This window comes from Aegilops tauschii, chromosome 1 (assembly GCF_002575655.3).
Source record: "Aegilops tauschii subsp. strangulata cultivar AL8/78 chromosome 1, Aet v6.0, whole genome shotgun sequence".
Lineage (NCBI taxonomy): Eukaryota > Viridiplantae > Streptophyta > Magnoliopsida > Poales > Poaceae > Aegilops > Aegilops tauschii.
This window is the reverse complement of record NC_053035.3, coordinates 464,023,095-464,044,431: the sequence shown is the minus strand read 5'-3', so window position 1 is coordinate 464,044,431 and position 21,337 is coordinate 464,023,095. Positions and strand designations below refer to the sequence as shown.

The window sequence follows — 21,337 nt, the reverse complement described above, 5'->3', positions numbered from 1 at the left end:
ACGTCCGCCTCCCGCGCATGCAATCCCACGTCGCCCCCTTCCCATGCATGCAGGCCTGGAAAGGCTGAGATGGGAAATTAACTGCGCTCTCAGGCCCAAACAGCGAGACGGCCCAATGGTCCATCCAGCGTGCCCGGTACTTGTTGAGAAAAAACAATCGCCCAGCCAATCAGATTGCATCTCGCGGATCGCCCCCCTCCTCCCCATATATTCCTTCTAGAAGGGTTAGATCGATGGTCCTTGATCGCCACTAGGGTTAGATGGACAGTCCTTGTTCAGCGCTAGGGTTAGCGGGGTTTGGGAGGGGTTTGGAGCAGTCAAAGATAGGTTTGACCAGATTTCAAATGAGCATAATAAATTAAATAAAAATCGGAAAAATGAAAAACCTGCGCACATAGTCTTCTTATGTCATATACTAACGATTTAAGTTGATAAACAAGGTTTACATACATTTAAACAAAAAGTGCATGTGTCTTATGTGATATCTCAAGTATCTCAAACTCTCTTGTATGAAGTGAAGAGAAGTGTTTTGGGGAAATGAACATGAAAATTTCAATAAACTCACCACGGCTTCATTTTGGAGTGACTAAGAAGGATCCAGGCTTAGTTTTTCATTTTGATGTTTTAGACTTGTTTAAATCTTGGTCAAAGTTAGGTTTGACCAGAATTCAAATGAGCAAAACAAAATTCAAAAAAAGGAAAAACCAGCGCACATAGTCTGTGTATATAGAATATATGTGTAGGAAAGTTATTTGGCTCATTTAGACAAGGTCAAAACAAATCTTGCTTAGAAATGAGGCCGTTTACCCTACCTTTGGAGCTCTTTTTTAGCACATTTTTCATGAATGTGAGTTTACCAAAGTTTCGAAAGAATTCCAACATCCATATAGCATGTCAAATTTGAAGTTCTAACATAGGTCCAACATCATTCAAACATAGTTCTAACATAGGTCCAACATCATTCAACAGAAATACAACATTATTCATAATGTTTCATAATTATTCATAAATAGCGTTCGGGCTTCTGTCTGTTCCTTGAGCTTCTTGCCATCACTTTGCTCCTCGTGCACCTTGTGCTCATTGCTTCTTCTCTTCTCCTCTTGGTTGTCGGTACCTTGCGCGTCTTCTTCAAACCTACCACAGAGCTGTGCAAAACATAAAGGGTAATGAGATCATGTCAAGTGATAAATGTACAGTAGTATTTGCAAGATTTACATACCTAGCAGAACTCACAACAACAGAAGGTTGGTCACCATTTGGAGCCTCACTTGGATCACCATTTGGAGCCTCACTTGAATCATCATTTGGAGGATATTTTGGATCATCGTCAAAATCATGCTGCTGTTGACCATCATCATTTGGAACCTCGTCAAAATCCTCATCTGATGCAACCGGTTGTTGACCATCATTTTCATCATCTGTTGAGGCAACCGGCTGCTGACCAACATTTTCATCGAAGCCTTCATCGAAACTCTCTCCGAACGCTGGATCTACTATGTTATCACAATACTTACCGAAATGACCAGACCCACCACACCTTGTGCACTTACGCTTCCTCGCTCCAAGTCTAGCTCCTTCGCTCTGAGGTCTGATTCGACTCTTCCTTGGTCTACCTGCTGCTCTCTTCAGAACTGGAGCGCAAAGCTTGAATCCATGGTCCCCCATGTCCCATTGTTGTTTTCCCTCCATAGCAGGCAAGGCATACGCATATGTGGCTTTGAACCTTGCAACAGAGTAGTAATCATGCACATACTGTTGTATGTTCCCTGCTGGACCTGGGAGAGAAGTGATGAAAAACAAGGCATGAATGCATGGCAACCCAATTATCTACCATTGCCTACAACTCCAAGTTCTAGCTTCTAAATCCACTGGATATCTCCATTCCCTCTTCTCTTTATCCAAATATGATATCTGCTGTGGTACCCGAGCAAAGAGTCATGTTCATTTCCAAGCCTGTTGTTTTCTGCTTCAGTTCATTCATCATGGCAGGGATGATAATGTGGCCCATGAATTTTTCCTCGGCTATTCCTGCACGATAATGAAATTTCTGCAAGTATTCTATCCTTATCCTGTCAAGCAAATCCACCACATAATGACCCTTTAGTTTCCGGATCATTGAGTTGAAAGACTCTGCTAGAATATTGTGCACATAGTCAACTTTGCTCGGTTCACTGAATTGGCTTCTGGCCCATAACTTGGAGTGGTGTGTTTTCAAGTATTCTTTCACTTTGGGATTCATGTATAACTGCCTCAAGTGGTAGTTCTGCTTCTTCATACTGCAAGTCAAAGATGTTGGCCATAAATTGTCGGTATACACCTTTCCTTTGAATTTCTTCATGAAATTTGCAGCAAGGTAACGCATGCATTCCCTATGCTCTACTCCAGGGAACACATTGTCCACGGCCACTTCTAAACCTTTGCAGGCATCTATAATGACCAACCCATTGGGATGTGCAATAGCCCGGCGCAGATTATGCAAAAACCAAGTCCAGCTCTCCTCAGACTCTGTCTCCAGCACACCGTACGCAACTGGAAATACAAAACTATGTGCATCAACTGCACAAGCTGCTACTAACTGTCCTTTAAACCTCCCAGTGAGAAAAGTGGCATCAATAGCCAAATAAGGCCTGCAGCCTGCCAAAAAACCTCGGCGACAAGCCTCAAAGCAGACAAAAACCCTCCTAAAGCATTCCTTTGTCTTTGTCACTCCCCTGAATGTGTACTCCACGGTGTGGTGGTCAATATCTACAATACTACCTAGGCTAGTCCTCTCCACTTCACCTTTGAATGAATACAACAACTGAAAACTTTCCTGCCAGTTACCATAAATAGAATCCATAGCATGTTGTTTACCACTGAACAACCTAATGTATGGTAAATCTATCTTGAACTTGTCTTTGATGTTCTTCTGCAATTCCTTTGGACCCACTTGCTGGTTTTCTTTCACCCACTTCTTTACTTCTTCTGCCACCCATCTTGACTTGGCTCTACTGATTGTATCCTTCCTAAGGGTTGATTCCTGGCATGTGTGCTTAAAAGGGTTCACTTTGACCTGAACATTCGTGCTATTTCGCATTTTAGATGCGAGCATCCTCCATGGACAACCCTCAGTCGGACAGTGCACTCTGTAACGTACTTGATCGCTCTTGTCAACTTTGAAAGTACGTTCTACGTTGATGCAGTATGTCACAAGTGCATTTCTACACTCAGTCATGGATGCAAAAATGGTACCTTCTTCCATATGAGGGTTCAAAGGGTCCCATTCAACAGCTTCAAGGTCTTCGTCCTCACCCACCGCGTCATCATCCACACGGACTGCATTGTGAGCCTCATCTTGGTTTTCAGCCTGAGGTGCCCATCATAAATTCTAAATAACATCAGAATATAGCTTCTCTTCATCAACCCCAGAATTTTAGTCATCAGGCTCCACTTCAAGGGGGACCCTACTGCCGGTGCCCACGCTTGTCGAGCCACCACGTCGCCATGCACTAACTGAACTGTTCTGGCTAGAGATGCCATTACGACGACTTGGTTCTCCCCGAGATGTTGCACCCGCCATCCTAGGTCCAAATGCCCGCTCAAGCACATCAATTTGCAGCCTCACATGAAAATTCTCTTTCTCCTTATGCCTAGCAAACATGGTAGCCAGCTCTTCATCATTACTAACTGTCACCCATTTATTTTCCCCATCATAGTATTTGTATACCACTTCATCAAGCAAACCCCAAGGATATTGGCTACAAATTACCTCCCCAGATTGTCTGAAACTCCAATTACTAGCCATTGGCAACCGATAACTGAAACCTCCTTGGAATTTCTTCTTATTCTTTGCATTGAAGATGTACCGGTCCCTTCTAATGTGCACCAAGAAAGCAAACCGCAACTCCATCCTAACCGACGAAAAACAGAGACGCTATCAGCACACTAATCGGGCAAACCAACTCGAATCGACTGTTCAAATGCACAACTAAGCTCAATCTAAACAGGAGGCGTGACTTACCCCTCGGGAACCCAGTCGTGGACGCGGCGGATCTCCGGGGTCACCGCTGCTCGCCATTTCGCCCTGGGGTTCTTCCTCCTAGTTCAAACAGCTCCAGCAGCCCCCCACCTTTGAGCGCTCCGGCCGGGGCACGGAAGGAGGCCGTGCCGCGGGTCGAGCAGGTGGCGGTTTCCCCACCCGTGGCGTTGCAGGAAGGTGGCGGGCGGAGCAGGTAGCGGTGGAGCAGGACGAACGCGGCCGCGGCAGCGCAGCTAGTGGCGGCGCAGGTGCTGGCGGCAGCGCAGGACGGCCGGCCGGCGGATGGGCAGAGTGGGCGTCGAGTTGGCCGGCTAGAACCCTACGAATGATTTGGGGATTTTTTTTGCACGGGCCCACATGTCAGCTCCGGACCCACGTCCACGCGGTCCCACGTGTAAGCTCCGGACCCACAACCACTAATGCCGGCGGACAGAATGGACTAAAATCTGGCCGTTTGGCCTCGTCATAGTAGTTGCGCATGGACTAGGGACAAAACTGAGCACAATTCGCATCTGAGGGCAAAACCGAGCACATGGACACCACTAAGGGCAAAAGGATAATTAACCCTTTTTATTTTCAGAGACGGGCCAGCTTCCCAAAGCCCTTGGCGATGTCAAGGGTTGGCCCTTTAGTGAGCTTGGAATAGAGAGATTTGACCGAAAACTGGCATGAGTTCGGAAGCTTCCAAGAAACCCCATCTTGAGCTTCGTAGAACAGCAGGCTAGTTAGCCTGCTGTACATCTGTGACCAGCTGGTCCCTTCAGCCGGCGAGAGTGCACTTCTGAAGTAAACAAACGGAAGCATTGCACCCAATTCATCGGCCACCTAAATGTCAGTGTTAGTAGTGAGTTCGTAGAGGGACTGTAATTCCATCCAGAGAGGCTCGCTGCCCATCCACAAGTCCTGCTAGCAACGCGTGGATTTCCTGTTATGGACATGGAATTGGGCACCTAACGCAAAAGTTGGTTTGACCGCGTGGATCCTATTCCAAAAGGTCGATCCACGCTTTGAGGACTCAAATAAAGTGTCGTTCGGGAAACATTTGGCTTTTAGTAAGTCTACCCAAAGGCCTGAAGCATTCTGAGTTTCAAATACACTTGGTAAGAAGGGCTTGTCTCAAAAAAACTTGGTAAGAAGGGGTACACAAAAAATCTGATGAGAATTTTTTAAACATGTTAAATCTGGCATTTTTCATGACAATTTATATTGACGCGATGATAACAAATTTAGTTTGCAACCATGACAATTTTCTGATAAGGATAAATGAGTCGGATTTGTCATGCTCACCAACACTTGCCATCCTCGAGGAACATTATTTTTCACAAAAAAGGTTTGATTTTTTAGGGGTATTACCAAGTTTTATTGCTCAAAATCCACATGATGTGGGATACAAAATGGATCATGGGGTTGGACCAACCAGACATGTCGCCCCTGATCAAGAGAATGCAAAAACTTGGCCAACCTACTGGCGTTGCTATTAGTAGCTCGGCCTTCAAAGGAAAAAATACAATTAAAGAATTGAGACCTACTATTAATCTCCCTGATGATGTTCCCATGTGCTCCCTGACTTCCTTTCTCTATGTCCTTGACAATATGTTTCGAATATGAGGCTACAACAAAATTTTGGAGCATGAGATCTTTCGTTAGAGATAAAGCCACCCGAAATGCAATAGCTTCTAGTGTCGTTGCATCATTTATGCCATAAATTACCAAGGAGGAGCTTCCCATATAATTTCTGTCTCCATCGCGACATACAGCCGCCACCGCAGCCCTCGCCTCATTTCTTGCACTGGCTGCTGTCGGTGTCAAAACCGGCGGATCTCGGGTAGGGGGTCCCGAACTGTGCGTCTAGGATCGATGGTAACAGGAGACAGGGGACACAATGTTTACCCAGGTTCGGGCCCTCTCTATGGAGGTAATACCCTACTTCCTGCTTGATTGATCTTGATGAATATGAGTATTACAAGAGTTGATCTACCATGAGATCGTAATGGCTAAACCCTAGAAGTCTAGCCTGTATGACTATGGTTATGAGTATTGCCGATCCGGACTAAGCCCTCCGGTTTATATAGACACCGGAAGGATCTAGGGTTACATCAGGTCAGTTACAGAAAAAGGAATCTTCACGTTTGGTCGCCAAGCTTGCCTTCCACGCCAAGGAGAGTCCCATCCGGACACGAGTAGAGTCTTTGGTCTTCATATCTTCACAGCCCATCAGTCCGGCCCATGGCTAACAGGCCGGACGCCCGAGGACCCCTTAGTCTAGGACTCCCTCAGTAGCCCCTGAACCAGGCTTCAATGACGAGGTGTCCGGCGCGCAGATTGTCATCAGCATTGCAAGGCGGGTTCCCATTTCCGAACACTCCAGGATAGTCTTCGGACGAACATTCGTGTCCGGATCTGCAACACAAGTACCACACACACACCCATAGAGAATATAATATTTCACGAGTTCAATCTGCCGACAACTTTTTGTAACATGACATCATGCTTGTCCTGTCATTATTTCGAACCGTTTCTTGTCTTGCCGTTCCGCGTTTCGAGGTGCGGTCTCTATTGGAAGGTTTTGTCGAAGCGGAGATCGTGTCCCCCTTATCGCGGGATTCTCATTAATGCGAGCGTGGGTAACCCAACCGTTCCACTGGAAAGATTCCTTAGGAATAGGCAGGTTTTCAGGCTTAGGAGGAGGCGTTCGATACCCGTTGCCTTTATAAAGGAGCCAAGGGTCGTCGCTTGTCACGCCAAACTTCTCCCCAGCCTTTCCAACCTCGAGCTCTAGCATCCCAGGTTCACCTTCATTGCTTCAAGCTCCCCCACCATGTCCAGGCCCAGCCCACAGGGTCGATGGGTGGCTTCCTCTATTACAGAGGAGGACATTGTGAAGCTTCGGGCGGCCAGATACCTGACTGCGGAGATCCCCCACAGGCTTCCTTCTCAAGGACAGGTTATTCCGACTCCCAGATCCGGCGAGAGGGTAGTTTTCATCTCTCACCTCCTCCGAGGGCTAGGATTCGCTCTTCACCCCTTCGTCCGGGGACTCATGTTTTATTACGGACTAGATTTTCACGATCTAGCCCCAGATTCCTTCCTCCACATCTCGGCGTTTATCATCGTGTGTGAGGCCTTCCTCCGAGTTCCCCCACACTTCGTCTTATGGCTCAAGACCTTTAGTGTGAAGCCGAAGGTGATCGAGGGGAAACAGGCGGAGTGCGGTGGTGCTGTAGTGAGCAAGCTTACCAATACTCCCTGGCCAAAAGGCTCTTTCACCGAAACCTCCGACCAATGGCAGCGGGAGTGGTTTTACCTCACAGAACCCCGCGGTACAAAGTGGGCAGCCACGCCTGCATTCCGTTCTGGCCCTCCATTACAGCTTGCATCATGGATTAATAAGGGGCTGGACTGGGGATCCATCGATGAAGTGCAGACTCTACAGAGTCGCATCCGAAGCATTCTTGAGAAGGACATCGATCTCTTCATCGTGATTTAGGTAATGTTAGTCCGCCGAGCCCTGTAATGCTAGTGCTGGCCGCTCCGTATGTGGGAGTTTAATCCGGAAGGACCACGGACCCTCCAACACTTCTTCGGCACTACGCACAAAGGGATGTGGAAGCTATTTTTCGGGAAACGAAAACAATGGCCGGACACCACCGAGGACATCGGCCTCGACTGCAACCATACGGATACCTCGGTAAGCGCTCGACTCCCGAGCTCTTTCTAGTTAAGTACGCCGTACTATGTTGCTGAGCAAACTGTCTTCTTCCAGGGCTGGATAAAGAAAACGGAGCGGATTAGGTGTTCGGCCCCCCTCCCCGAAGACTCAGCGGATTCCATACTAACAAGGATGCTGGCCCCGGCACCATACCAGGTGCCTGTGGAGGAGAACAAGGCGGGAAGCGGGAGGACCAAAAGCGGCCTCCATCCCGAAGGTATATCAGACATTACGTCCAGGGGAATCAAAATTCCATCGTCCGAAGACAAAAGTGAAGGAGAAATCAAGGTCTCTTCCCTTCAGGGTAAGAAAAGGGCTGCCTCTGAAGAGTGGGAGGAAAGGGCTTCCAAGCAAGGCAAGGTGCCCCAGTCAGGCGGCTCGGGCTTGGAGGATGGCGTCCTCGCACAGTCCCACGATGAGGACAAGCCTCTAGCCGAATCGTAAGTGAATAAGGATGTTGTTGAACATATCCCGCTCCTTTCCTGTTACCAAGGTAACATCTAGAATATATGTTTTTGCAGCTCGGCACACAGCCTTCTTCACCAATCCTCTTCCTCGGGGGATCTTCTCCTGGAGATGATTGAAAGCGAGACACCTCCGCTGGTCTCCTCGCCCAATAGGGCGGACGACCTCGAGGTGTCTTCCCGGAGGGTCTCTCCCGATCAACAAGTGGTGCGAGGGGTGATGAAGACACACCCCGAAGGTGATACTTCGGTAGCCCAGGGTCCGGGGGCCAACAACGAAGGCCCCGAACTGTCCGGCCTACGGCCGGAGACAACACTAGGGACGAATAAACGGATCCCTTCAAAGGGAGGACGTACTCCTACGGCAACTTCCGGAGGTCCTGAACCGCCGGATATATTGACGAACATGTTGCGACAGTCGTCCATCTCGGAGGAACATCGTACCTTGATGGGTACGGTGGTTGAGAAAGTTCTATCCGCGAAAAGCGGATTGACTGAAGCCTGCACGAGCCTGCTAAGAGGTTTCGAGGTTTGGACTGTAAAAAATTTTGACTGTGTTTTATTCACAAACTGCACCTGTGTATAGGTAGTAGCCCCTGAGACTCCGATTTGCTTCCAAAGGGAGGCGATCAAGGGATCAAAAAAGATATGCCCAGGAAGCAATCTAATTAATTGAAACGCAGGCTGTTACTTCCTTGGCGACTGCCCGAACTATAGAGGTTGCTGATCTGCAGCGAAAGCTCGATGTGTCGGATGATGACATCATGCTTATCAACAGGCGGCTTGACGAGGCGCAAGGTATGTCTTGGGGGTAGTCACTACATGCATGTGCTTTATATTATAAGCGTGACTCTGAAGACTGTATACTGAGCTATGCATGGTTGCAGATGGTGCTGCCGCAGTGGAGATTCTTCGGGCGGAGCTAGTCCGGGCCAAGGAGCAAGCCCGGTTTACTAATGCGGCTGCCGAAAAGGCGTCTGCCAAGTTAAAGGCCGAACATGCTGCTGGGTGCCAAAGTGAGGAGAAAATATCCATGATGGCGCGTGAACTGAAGGCTGCTGCTGACCATTGTGAATTCCTTGAGAATGATAATAAAGCCAAAATTGCTGATCTTGCCAAGGCCTTACGAGAGGCGAAAGAAGCGTGGTCCGAATCTAGAGCGGCCCGGGAGGAGGTCCGGCAAGCTGGGGAAATCGCGGCTGGTAAGCTATTTTTGTTACAAACTAAGTTCGGCGATCCGAATTATGCCCCGCTTAACCAAGTGTGGAGTTCTCTAGACACTTTATTGGATTTGCCAAAGAGTGCTGCCGATGCCGCGCAGTTTTACCAAGCGAAAGAAGGGCATGCAACAGAGAAGCTTTTCTGGTCACAATTCGGTGCGTCAGGGCGCCCACTGTTGCTGAACGAACAGATGATCCAATGGGCCGAGCTTCACCGGGTATCCGGCACTGCCATGAAGGACGTCGTGGTCCGACTGTGGCCGACCGAGCCAACTCCGGATAGTTATTTTGGTCTGGTGCGGCGACTTGCTGACGCAGTGCCGCGTATCGACGCTGTTAAGCGATCAACGTGCATTGAAGGTGCACGGATGGCCTTTGCCCGTGTTAAGACGTACTGGACGAAGATGAAGGTCGTCGATGTTGCAGCGAAGAGTCCACCCAAGGGCAAGGACCACCACGGACCAGAGCATTATTTCGATGATGTCTTAGAGGCTGCCCACTTAATAGAGGGTCAATGCTCGAAAGACATAATATTCGAGTGAAGTGTACGGAAATTGTAAAAGACAATGTTATAAGATAATAAAGCTATTTTCATTTTAGTGTTCCCTAAAAGCTTTGGTTCCTCCTGTGCGGCCGTTTGTGTATAATCTGGAAGTTTTCCAGTCGTCGGCTTCAGCCCCCTCGTAGGAAGTACGGGGGTATTCGGAAAAGCATTTGATCACTCTTAATCCAACGTCTTGGTCCATGAAGGAGGTGTCAATGCGGCGAACGAGGCAATCGGACTATAGGGCGTTAAAACTTTCACTTAGCCATAGGAGTTTTATGGTGGGTCTACGATATAGCCCCTGGTATGTACGCGGTTATCCCAATAAGGTGCGTTACATGTATGACCTGAAGAAAGGTCCTTCGTGTAATACGGAGGGAATCACGAAAGATTCCAATAAGTCGTCGAGTGGTTGACCAGCTCTCGCCGCATCATGACAGTCAGTTTTCGGCTTTCTCTACTGAGGTGCTTGACCAGATGAACCGGAAGCACCGTAGTAGTTCTCCCTTTACTACCTTAGCCAATATAGCGGAACGTAAGGTAGCAAGCACAGGAGCCGGCCAACCCAACTATTGACCCAAGACATGATTCGGAGCTGACGCATATAAGGCCAAACTCGCGACGCCGAAGTGTGCTATAGAGTTGTTCGGACTTTGTCGGCAACTCATTTGTTCCCATACCGAGCCCCTGGCAGGTTATGCCGAGGTGTGTGAAACAACAAAAGAGGTAAAATTCAGTTTTTTAGAAGAAAAAAATGGATACCGAATACGGATTATGTCCGCTGGGACCTGAGTGACCTGCCGATCGTTATTGTATAGATTACAAAGCCGCAACCCCGGCTATTTGACATGCCAGGGGTCGAAGGCTGAGGAAAATGGCATCTTACAGGCTCAAGATAGAGAGTGCGGTCTACAAAAAGTTATTTTGGACATCCTGTCGCACGTCCGCGCTGCCTGTCCTTGGTGAAGGGGTTCCTTGACGGGAATAGCCTTTGGGTGAGTATATGAATCCGGACTTCAATAGAGTCCGTGGGATGACCCGCCTTTGAGCCACCTGTGGTAAAGGATAACGAAAAGGAAAGAGTAGTTAGAGAAGAAAAAAGAGGTTTATGGGAGTACTTGCAGGCTCGTCCGTATATTGCTTCCGCCGATGCCCAGGGTATCTTAAGTGCATAGTTATGTATGCGCGGTACCGATTTCGTAGATATATGAGGAGGACGGCGGAAGCCGAACTGCTAGTCCAGCTCCGAAATTGGTCGATCCTGTTGGATGGAGACCGGTGGCTTAATGGCCGACAAGGTAAGCGGTTTAATAAGACCGCTTTGTAGTTCGGCTGAGGTTGCCGTAGTATGATCCTCAGTCCGGAGGGAGTGCTTCTCCTGCTCCCCTGTAGAATTGTGTGTCATGTATACCATGTTCACTGTTTTTACTTCGGGGGGAAACTGCTTCTGACCCCTGGTTTTTGGCTGGCGAGTCTCTTCGTCGTCGCTGTCGCCGGGCGGCCTCTTCCCCTTGTGTTCAGCATTTAACTTGCCGGTCTGTTTGAAGACCCATAGCTTCTGTTGGTGTGATTAGCTGGTTTATTGGGGTGGCCGTGAATCTGGCATGGCCTGTCCAATATCTTGTCTAAATTGGACGGTCCATCTCTGTTTGCCTTGAATGGCTTTTTCCGTTGACCGCGTTTGGGGCCGCTAAATCCAACGTTGACCGTTGTGTCTTGCGTTTGTTTATTATTATTGCGACACTCGTGCTTGCTACGTCATGGCTTGCCATTGCCGTCTCGGACTTCGGAAGTGCCCGGATCATTGGCGCCGGTGCTTCTACGAGCGAGCCAGTTGTCTTCTCCCGCGCAAAAGTGGGTCATCAGAGCGGTAAGGGCTGGCATGGATTTTTGTTTTTTTTTGACCGAGGTGGCGGGCAAGCCACTCGTCCCGGACGCTGTATTTGAAGGCCGCTAGGGCTTCCGCGTCCGGACAGTCGACGATTTGGTTCTTTTTAACTAAGAACCTAGTCCAGAGCTTCCTGGCTGACTCTCCGGGCTGCTGGACAATGTGACTTAAGTCATCGGCATCTGGTGGCCGGACATATGTACCTTGGAAGTTGTCGCGAAAGGCGTCTTCCAAGTCCTCCCAGCTGCCAATAGAGTTTTCCAGCAGACTGTTTAACCAGTACCGAGCTGGTCCTTTGAGTTTTAACGGTAGGTATTTGATGGCATGGAGGTCATCTCCGCGGGCCATATGTATATGGAGAAGAAAATCCTCGATCCACACCGCGGGATCGGTTGTTCCATCGTATGATTCGATATTCACGGGTTTAAACCCTTCTGGGAAATCGTGTACCATTACTTCATCAGAGAAGCAGAGTGGGTGTGTGGCGCCTCTATATTGGGCCACATCGCGATGTAGCTCCGATGGAGTCCGTCTGCGGTGTTCGGCCCGGGCGTGACTAGGCTTGTTACGTCCGAATAGGTGGCCGTCGTCTCGTGTCGGGGCACGCCCTCGCGATCCGTAGATCGATCTAGCATGTCCTGCATTATTGTCCAGTTTTTGCCGCAGGTCGTAGGTATGTCCCCGAGCTATTTTATCTCTACCTTTACGTTGAGGTGGAGCGGGCTGGTGTTCGGCTTGAGTTGCCGCCTTGTCCCGACCCCGTGGCGGTCGGTCAGCCGCATTGCGCGATGATGGTATGGGCTCCAACGCCTCATCATCGAACTGAGGTAGCAATTTACACTGCGGGTAACTTTTGGCTGAGCGCTTAAGGCCGTATTCTTCGGCTGCCAGGACATCAGTCCATCTATCGTTGAGCAGATCTTGATCAGCTTGAAGCTGCTGCTGCTTCTTTTTCAGGCTCCTTGCTGTGGCTATTAGCTGGCGCTTAAAGCGCTCCTGCTCGAGGGGTTCCCCAGGCACGATGAAGTCCTCGTTGCCGAGGCTCACCTCCTCCTCAGAGAGCGGATGATAACTACCGTCCTCCGAGTCTTCATTTATGGCCTATTCATCAGGGCTGACTTGCCCGTCTTCCTGATTGTCCTGTTCGGCAGTTTGTTCGTCGGGGTCTTCTATGTCTTCGGCACCGTCCGGAGTGTTGTCGTCTCCTGTGCCGGTGTTGCTCGCTTTGCTGCGACGCGATTTAGAGCGGCGCCGCTGACGCCGGCGCTTTGGTTGTGTCTTAGGGGGGTCATCCTCCACTGGGTTTTCTTTGTCATCGCCGCTATTATCTTTTGGCGTATCCACCATGTATACGTCATATGAGGAAGTGGCCGTCCATTGTCCGGTGAACGGCGTGGTTTGGGCCTCTTCTTCTCCGGCATCATCGTCCATACCGTCGATGTCTTCGGAGTCATAATCGAGCGTGTCGGTTAGGTCTTCAATAGTGGCTATGAAGTGGGCGGTGTGTGAGAAACGAAATTCTCCATCATCAGCCTCCAGTTCAAACCGGATATAATTTGACTGAGAGTCCCCCGCTAGGGATAGATTTTTTAATGAGTTGAGCATGTCGCCTAAAGGCGAGTGCCGGAAGATGTCCGCGGAACTGAATTCGACGATCGATGACCGATCGAGCTCGACGCATGTGGACACGCATAGTTCGGAATCTGTAGCCGGAGATGAGTCCGGGGCTCCGATGACACAGACTCCACTCGAGGTTGGGTCTGTGTGCGGCTCCGACGCCGCTGGGACTGCGACATCCGAGGCGGGGTTGAGCTTCCCGTCGTCGGACGGCATGATCTGCTCCGGATCTAAGGCCAGAGCAGTTACAGGTGCTATCTCCTGGGCGTGGTCTGATGACAGATTTACGTCATGTTCATCGTGGTGGCGAGGAGCGGCTGCCGCGGTCTCGAATCCGTCGAAGATCAAGTCTCCGCGGATGTCCGCGACGTAATTCAAGCTCCCAAATCTGACCTGATGGCCAGGGGCGTAGCTTTCGGTCTGCTCCAGATGGCCAAGCGAGTTGGCCCGCAGTCCGAAGCCGCCGTACACGAAGATCTGTCCAGGGAGGAAGGTTTCCCTTCGGACAGCATCGTCGTTGACGATCGAAGGAGTCATCGAACCTTTTGGGGACGGCACAGTGGAACTCTCAATGAAAGCACCAATGTCGGTGTCAAAACCGGCGGATCTCGGGTAGGGGGTCCCGAACTGTGCGTCTAGGATCGATGGTAACAGGAGACGGGGGACACAATGTTTACCCAGGTTCGGACCCTCTCTATGGAGTTAATACCCTACTTCCTGCTTGATTGATCTTGATGAATATGAGTATTACAAGAGTTGATCTACCACGAGATCGTAATGCCTAAACCCTAGAAGTCTAGCCTGTATGACTATGGTTATGAGTATTGTCGATCCGGACTAAGCCCTCAGGTTTATATAGACACCAGAAGGATCTAGGGTTACATCAGGTCGGTTACAGAAAAAGGAATCTTCACGTTTGGTCGCCAAGCTTGCCTTCCACGCCAAGGAGAGTCCCATCCGGACACGAGTAGAGTCTTCGGTCTTCATATCTTCACAGCCCATCAGTCCGGCCCATGGCTAACAGGCCGGACGCCCGAGGACCCCTTAGTCCAGGACTCCCTCAGCTGCTCCACATGTATTTTCATATATCATGGCGGGGGTGTCTTCGGTCTCACCCTTGTTCTGCCCAGCAACCCAGTGGTTCCGAAACTTTTCGCCTGCTCCATATTCAGCTCATTAATGAATCTGCATATAAACCCGTGTGTGGCCGATGGACTCTGGAAAATCTCATCATAAATTACCTTTCGACGTGCCCACCAGATGGCCCTGAGTGTGACAGCCAATCTTACAAATGAAACATTTGATAATGTATCTATCATTGAGAAAATTCACTGTCTCGCACTGAGTTCAGTTGTCTCGCACAGGTGTTCTGCTAAACCTCCATCAACCAAAGCCCACACGCATCAAGCCATCGAACACTCTAGCAAAGAGTGTCGCCAAGAATCCTCTGCACCACACAGACCACAAGTACTCGTAGTTGACATGTTTTGGTGAGCTCTGACATCTTCTGTGGGGAGAGAATGTTTCGCCAAACGCCATAAGAACATTCTTATTTTACCTGGGACCGGAGTTTTTCACAATAATTTTCATGAAGTCGAGTCACGATCCATACTGGAAGATCCCGACAGGCCATCCAGCCAAACCCATCTCCTCATCTTAGTATCTATCATCATTCTATACGCGGATCTCACAGTAAACATCCCACTTTTATCAAAGTTCCAAGCCCAACTGTCAGCGATGCCTGTTGTGCAAAGAGGTATGCTGACGATAACAGGGATATCAATTGGCAAGCACAATTCCTCAAGTCTCACATGATCCCATGTAGCAGATGTATGGTCAATAAGATGTGACGCAAGTTCGGGAGGGTTACCAACTCTGCACCCATAAGGTCTCATGATAACATCCCTAGATATCCAGTTGTCCAACCGAATGTTAGTCATCTCCCCATTACCTATTCTTCTTATAAGACCTTAGTTTCAGTATGTCTCGACCTTCAATTATTGACCTCCTGATTTGGCTCGGGTGACTTTCCAGTTCGGCATTGAGAATTGAACACTGCGCAGAATTCTCGCACTGAGTGATTCAGGAATTGACAACAAAAAAGGTTTGATTGTCATGTCAAAAATCTTAGGTCAGATTTGTAGTCGAGTAAAAAAAAACGATGATATGGCCCACGAGGCCACGATCAGGGTTCAGGGGTCGTAACAAGAAGGAACCGCCCAGGCTCAGGGGATCTGGCGGCCGCCAAACGCACCGCAGCGGCACGCCATCCTACCGTTTTCACTGCCACGCAATGGAAACCAGTCTGGTAGCAGAGGGGCGCGCCGCCCACCCGGACGGCGGGCGCGTCACGGCGGCGGCGGTGGTCGGCTGCATCTGCCTCGACCACGTCGCGTGCGCCGAGTGCGATCGCATCCTCGGCATCCCATTCCTCGCGATCGACGCACGGCCCCCGTCCCCACGGCACGCGTCGACGCCGGGCTCAGGCTCGCCGCCCGTCCCCATGGCGCGCATCGGCGTCGGGCTCAGGCTCGGGATCGGGCCGGGCACAGGCAGAGACGGGACCCGGGCCGAGCAGTTCGACGCGTCCATCTCCGGCATGGCGGAGCGGCTCGGTCTCGCGGCCGCCGTCGGGGATCGGGCCGAGGAGGTGTTCAGGAAGATGGAGGAGGCGAGGGCGTGGCCGCGCGGCCCGGGCTGCCGCTGGGGCAATGGCCGGACCCTCCGGGACATGGGCAGCCTCTACGCGGCCTGCCTCTCCATCGCGTGCCGCAACGAGGGCTCGCCGCGGTCGCTGAGGGAGCTGGCCATGGCCACGGCCGACGGCAGCGCGGCGGCGAGGAAGGAGATCGGCAAGCTGATCGCGCACATCAGGAAGCGCCTGGGCGAGGAGGAGGCGGGGCAGGCGGCGGGCGTCGGCGTGGTCCCCGTCTCCGGCTGCCTGCGCCGTTTCGGGCCGCTGCTCGGGCTGGGGGACCGGGAGGCGGCGGCGGCGTTGGAGGCCGCGCGGAGGCTGGAGGAGGGCGCCCTCGACCTGCGGCACAACGCGGAGACCGTCGCGGCGGCCGTCGTCTGCATGGCCCTGGAGCGCGCCGGCGCAAGGAGGCACATCAGGGACGTGGCGACGGCCACCGGCATCTCCTATTTCGGCGTCGACATCGTGTGCAGGAAGCTGCGGCCCCACGCCGCGCTGCTCTTCGACTGACGCACGTGCCGCCATGGTTTCGTTAGTGCTCTTCTCCTGGCAATCTGGTAATACTACGTACTGTATGTTCCCGTAGCGTCCGAGAACTACTTGCATTATTATTACTACGCCGATTAGTAGTACTCCAGTATTATTTAATTCGGAACTCTTGTAGAGAGATAGTTTGCAAATTATCAGTTAGTTAAACTCGTTTGCGTGAATCTTTTGACTCGTTTCCTATTGTTTTCTGCGCTTGATTTGGAAAAAGAAAACCACCAGCTTAATACTGCTGGTAAACGCTCTTATATTTCATTACAGAATGAGTACAAAATTACACCCGAGATACATTAACTTGCTGACATCGGTGCTCCTCCCAGATCTCTTAACTTGGCAAATGTGACCGGTTTAGTTCCTAGTATCAAGTTGTGCTCGGTACATCTCAAGAAGGAAAAGAATTCAACACATGGCGTCCTTCTCATCAAGCAGCGAAAGGAAAGGACCACAAAGTCTTTCTTTACTTTTCCTCCTTTTTTTCTTTTCTTATTATTCGTTTTACCATGGATGGCTAAAACAGTTTGGTTCTTGCAAGCATGCATGTTCTGGTATAAGCAAAAAAAAAAAAAAAAAAAAAAAAAAGCAGCAGCAGCACATGATTCCTGCAAACGCATGCTATTGCGAGAAGGTTTTTCTTCTTCCCACTAAACTTGCAGCTTACTTTTTTTTTGCGTCGAACTTGCAGCTTCCTGGAAGCTTCCCACTAAACATGCATGCACATGACGCAGTTCCTGTTGAATTCTAACACAATTAATTTGGCACTGTCTAGACAAATCTAAGACAACTAATTTGGGATGGAGTGGATACTACCCTCACAAAAACAAAACAAAAACACGTAATTCATTTGTGTACCTCCTCCCAACCCCACAACCATTCACTTGTGTAACTGTATTCCCCTTTCATTTTAGTCAAGTGTACATATTGTGAAGATTGATATTTGGTCAGTCGATTTTGTTGGCAGTTGATTCCTACTTTGAGATTTGTGCTTCCCTTTTTTTCACGGTGGTTCTTTTTTTTTTTTGGGCTGATTTTTTGACGGACCACTGGTTTGGGCAAGTCAGTTCCTTGATGGACTGAAGCCCGTTACCCGCGCGGCACAGCCCTCCCCTATCTCCATTTGTTTTTTTTCTATTTTTCTGCTTTTATGTGTTTTTGCTTTTGGTTTTTGTTTTTCCTTATTAATTATTTTTTATCTGAGTATTTTTGGTATTTGGATGAGTGTAAATATACACACAGATATTATAAAATATATGCGAAAATTGCACAACTATATGATTATTCTTTGCATGCTACAAAGAAGTACACTTTCAGCACAGAGTTGTATGCAAGTTTTATTGTTTACTTATTGTATTTTTTTATTAAAAGGTAATGCCAATGCAACTAATTGATTTTTCTTATAAAACTTCATTTTTTAATTTTTTTAGTTCTTATTTTATTTTCTTTCTTCTTTAAGGGTGATACCAATGCCACTAATTCATTTTTCCTTATAAAACTTCATTGTTTTTATTTTTTAATTATTATTTTATTTTATTTCTTTCCTATGGGAAATACCAATGCCAATAATTCATTCCTTCTTAGAATTTTTTTTTTTTTGCGAAAAATCCATTATTATAAGCTTGTTGTTGCTTTTTTAAAAGCAAAAACTCATGGGAGTATAAGTTGCGCCCCCACGCCATGCTGCTCTTCGACTGACGCACGCGCCACCATAGTTTCGTCAGTGCTCTTCTCCTGGCAATCTGGAGAACATACTTATACTATGTATGATCCCGTAGCGTCCGAAAACTATTCCTCAGTCCAATGCTACTACGTGCTCGATTATTACTACGCCAATTAGTACGTATTTAATTCGGAACTCCTGTAGGACGATGATTTGTAAATTATGCTGTTAAACTCGTCGACGTGAATCCTTTCTAGATAAGTTCATCATATGTACTGATCCTCGCAAAAAAAAGTTAATCCTACTGATATTCAGAGTCAAGCCAAGTATCAAGGACGTAAACGCCTTGCCATAGCTTGTTTTCAAAGACGTTAGCAGTATTCCCGCCAATGTTTGTACTTCAGTGTAAAATAAAATGTACGTACTTAACAAATGAAGATAATAAATATCATTTTCAATCCTTCTTCACAAGTTTTTAAACCTTTCGTTTATATATTTTTCTTGCAACAAGGACTTGTATATTTTTCTTGCATCCAAACTATAACAAAAATTATGTCAAGGTGAGAGCGCCGTCTAAGAGGATTGAAACCCGGAAGACCAACTCGAAGATGAGCACGTCTCTATGAGGACTAAAACCCTAACTTGTCTGCTAACCAGAGTCGAAGCACCAAAATTCTTCTCCTCGCCGCCGGCCGTTGGAGCAACAGGCAAATGGGAGGCAAATCCACAGACTCGCAAGCAAAGATTGGGGGGGGGGGGGGGGGGGGGGGCTTTCCTAATGGTCTTGCCAGATAGATTTTTCTTTTATACCCTTGACAACCAAGCTTGTGCATCAACATGATTCAGTAGTATAGCTTAGCTTCTCATGTGTCGTTCTCTGCAGATCTTTGCCGCCCGCGCGTCCTTCTCAAGCAGCCAAAGGAGCCCACAAAGTCTTTTTTCTTTTCACTTTTCCTCATTTTTTCTTTTCTTGTTACTATGACGAAAGGCTAAACAGTTGGTTCTTGCAAGCATGCATGCCAAGTACTACTCCTTACTATAGGCAAGCAGCAGCACATGGCACCGGAGCGTTTGTTCCTGCAAACATGCGTGCTATCGCTATCGCGAGTAGCAACACACCACAACTATTCTCCCCACAACACACTTGTTTGCGGAAAGCCTTCCTTTCATTCTTCCCTCTAAACTTGCAACTTCCACGAAGCTTCGCCCTCTCCGAATATGTATACGCGGGTACCCAGCATGACACGGTCCCTGTTAAATCCTAGTACGACCAACGCAAAAATAGAAAAACTCTCTTGATTACGGTACAACTACAGGCTACAGTCCTCTCTAAAGTTAAGCCTTGTGGCTTGTCCCACCCTTTCAAAATCTCTTGATTATGATAGGTCTCATTTGGAATATCAAGGGTCTTGGCCAACCTGAAAAAATTCAATGCCTTTGCGATACTATTTCTAAAGCTAATCCTGACTTCATTGGGTTCTCATTCATCATCAAGAAACAAAAGGAGAGTTGATTTCTGAGGGTTTCCTCGAGTCACTATTCTTTGTAGATTTCTATATTTCCAACATCAAAACTATTGATATTTAACGATCGGAACCAACTGAATAGACAGGGCTCAAACTAAACATAGGCAGCAATTAAGGGGCTCCTCAACTAAGACCGATTAAAACATTTGCAAGATCTTAACCGAACCAACTCTGCAGGTCCAATATAACAGGGCTTGGAATTCCTCTCCAGCTTGAATGATGGTAGCTCCAGAGCTGATCTTCTGACCTCCCAGGCCACAATGAAAATGCAGGTTCCCCTCTACACTCTACAGGCTGAGGCAATGGCCCTCCTCTTCGCAGGAAAAATTGCCAGCAGCCAACATGGACATTAGAGCCAACCCTGGCCAATGGAAGATCAGGTCTCATCTATAGCCGTTTTCTTTCAAAACCTCGATGACTCCAGAGAATTGAATGGGCTGGTTCACAACTGCGCGTCTGCGCCCAGCATAGTATGAAGCTGAATTTGAACAGCAACCCTACCTTCAACTGGTGTAATTCAGCTCATAGTGGCTTCTCAATGTCCTATACTTTCAAAGTTGGAGTAGGAAACTTTTCCATGTAAAGGATTTCTAAATCCTATCTGTAAACTGTGTTCAAATGTAATATAGGACGCCTCCCGCTACAAGTGGTTCTGGCCGGTCTCTCACACTCAGCAAAGCACTCCAAAAAAATTGCAATCACAGCAATTTCATTGCATAAAAAGTAAAGCACAATGAGCAGAACGCAAAGAACAGAAGAATAAAGGGGAGAAACAAACATATTTATAGGCCAATACTCTACTTCCTGTAAGATCATACAGTCATGAAGCCATAATTCTGCAGACTACTCCAGGTATACAAGTTCATTGCGAAACACTGATCAAACTAGCAATATAATCCAGCAGCTCTCTAGACAAGTAACAAAGCATCACCAGCACACAGCAAGCATTTCAGCCCAGAAATTATGAATGAAAACCCAAAACATGCAAACAATCAATATCTCACTCAGGTTCACAATTAAAATATGGCAGTCAAAAAGATCAGCGACAAATGTCACAAACCACATTGCCATGAACAGCTGAAATAACTTGCTCACGAGCAGCTATATGCTCAAAACTGTCAGGTCAGGGATAGGAGAAAACGCACTCGATGGATTATATTTTCAATCACGACAATTTCATCACATAAACAGCTGCTGATGGCACATCAACGACAGAATGCAAGGAACAGAGAATGGCTAGTGAAGTGGTAACAGGACTTAGATAGGAGGAAAACATGCTATGGATTTATCCCCAGCAATAAACAGATGGTTTCTCATGTTCAGATTTCAGCAAGCATTCCACTATTTCCAATCACCGCAATTTTATCACATAAAAAGCTGCTGACGGCACAACAATCAGAGAACACAAGGAACAGAATGGATCATTCTGCTTCGCCTCCCCCTAAGGCAGAGTTGC

The 21,337-nt window shown here is 48.3% G+C and overlaps 1 protein-coding gene across 1 annotated transcript; it reads right to left on the bottom strand.

The window, feature by feature from the left end:
- Positions 1-1,894: 1,894 nt before the first annotated feature.
- LOC109781466 (uncharacterized) lies at positions 1,895-3,889 on the bottom strand. Its single transcript, XM_020340071.1, has 3 exons — positions 3,749-3,889; positions 3,137-3,346; positions 1,895-3,052 (listed from the first exon to the last, which is right to left on the bottom strand). The coding sequence occupies exons 1-3, from the start codon at positions 3,887-3,889 to the stop codon at positions 1,895-1,897; spliced, it is 1,509 nt and encodes a 502-aa protein (XP_020195660.1).
- Positions 3,890-21,337: the final 17,448 nt, after the last annotated feature.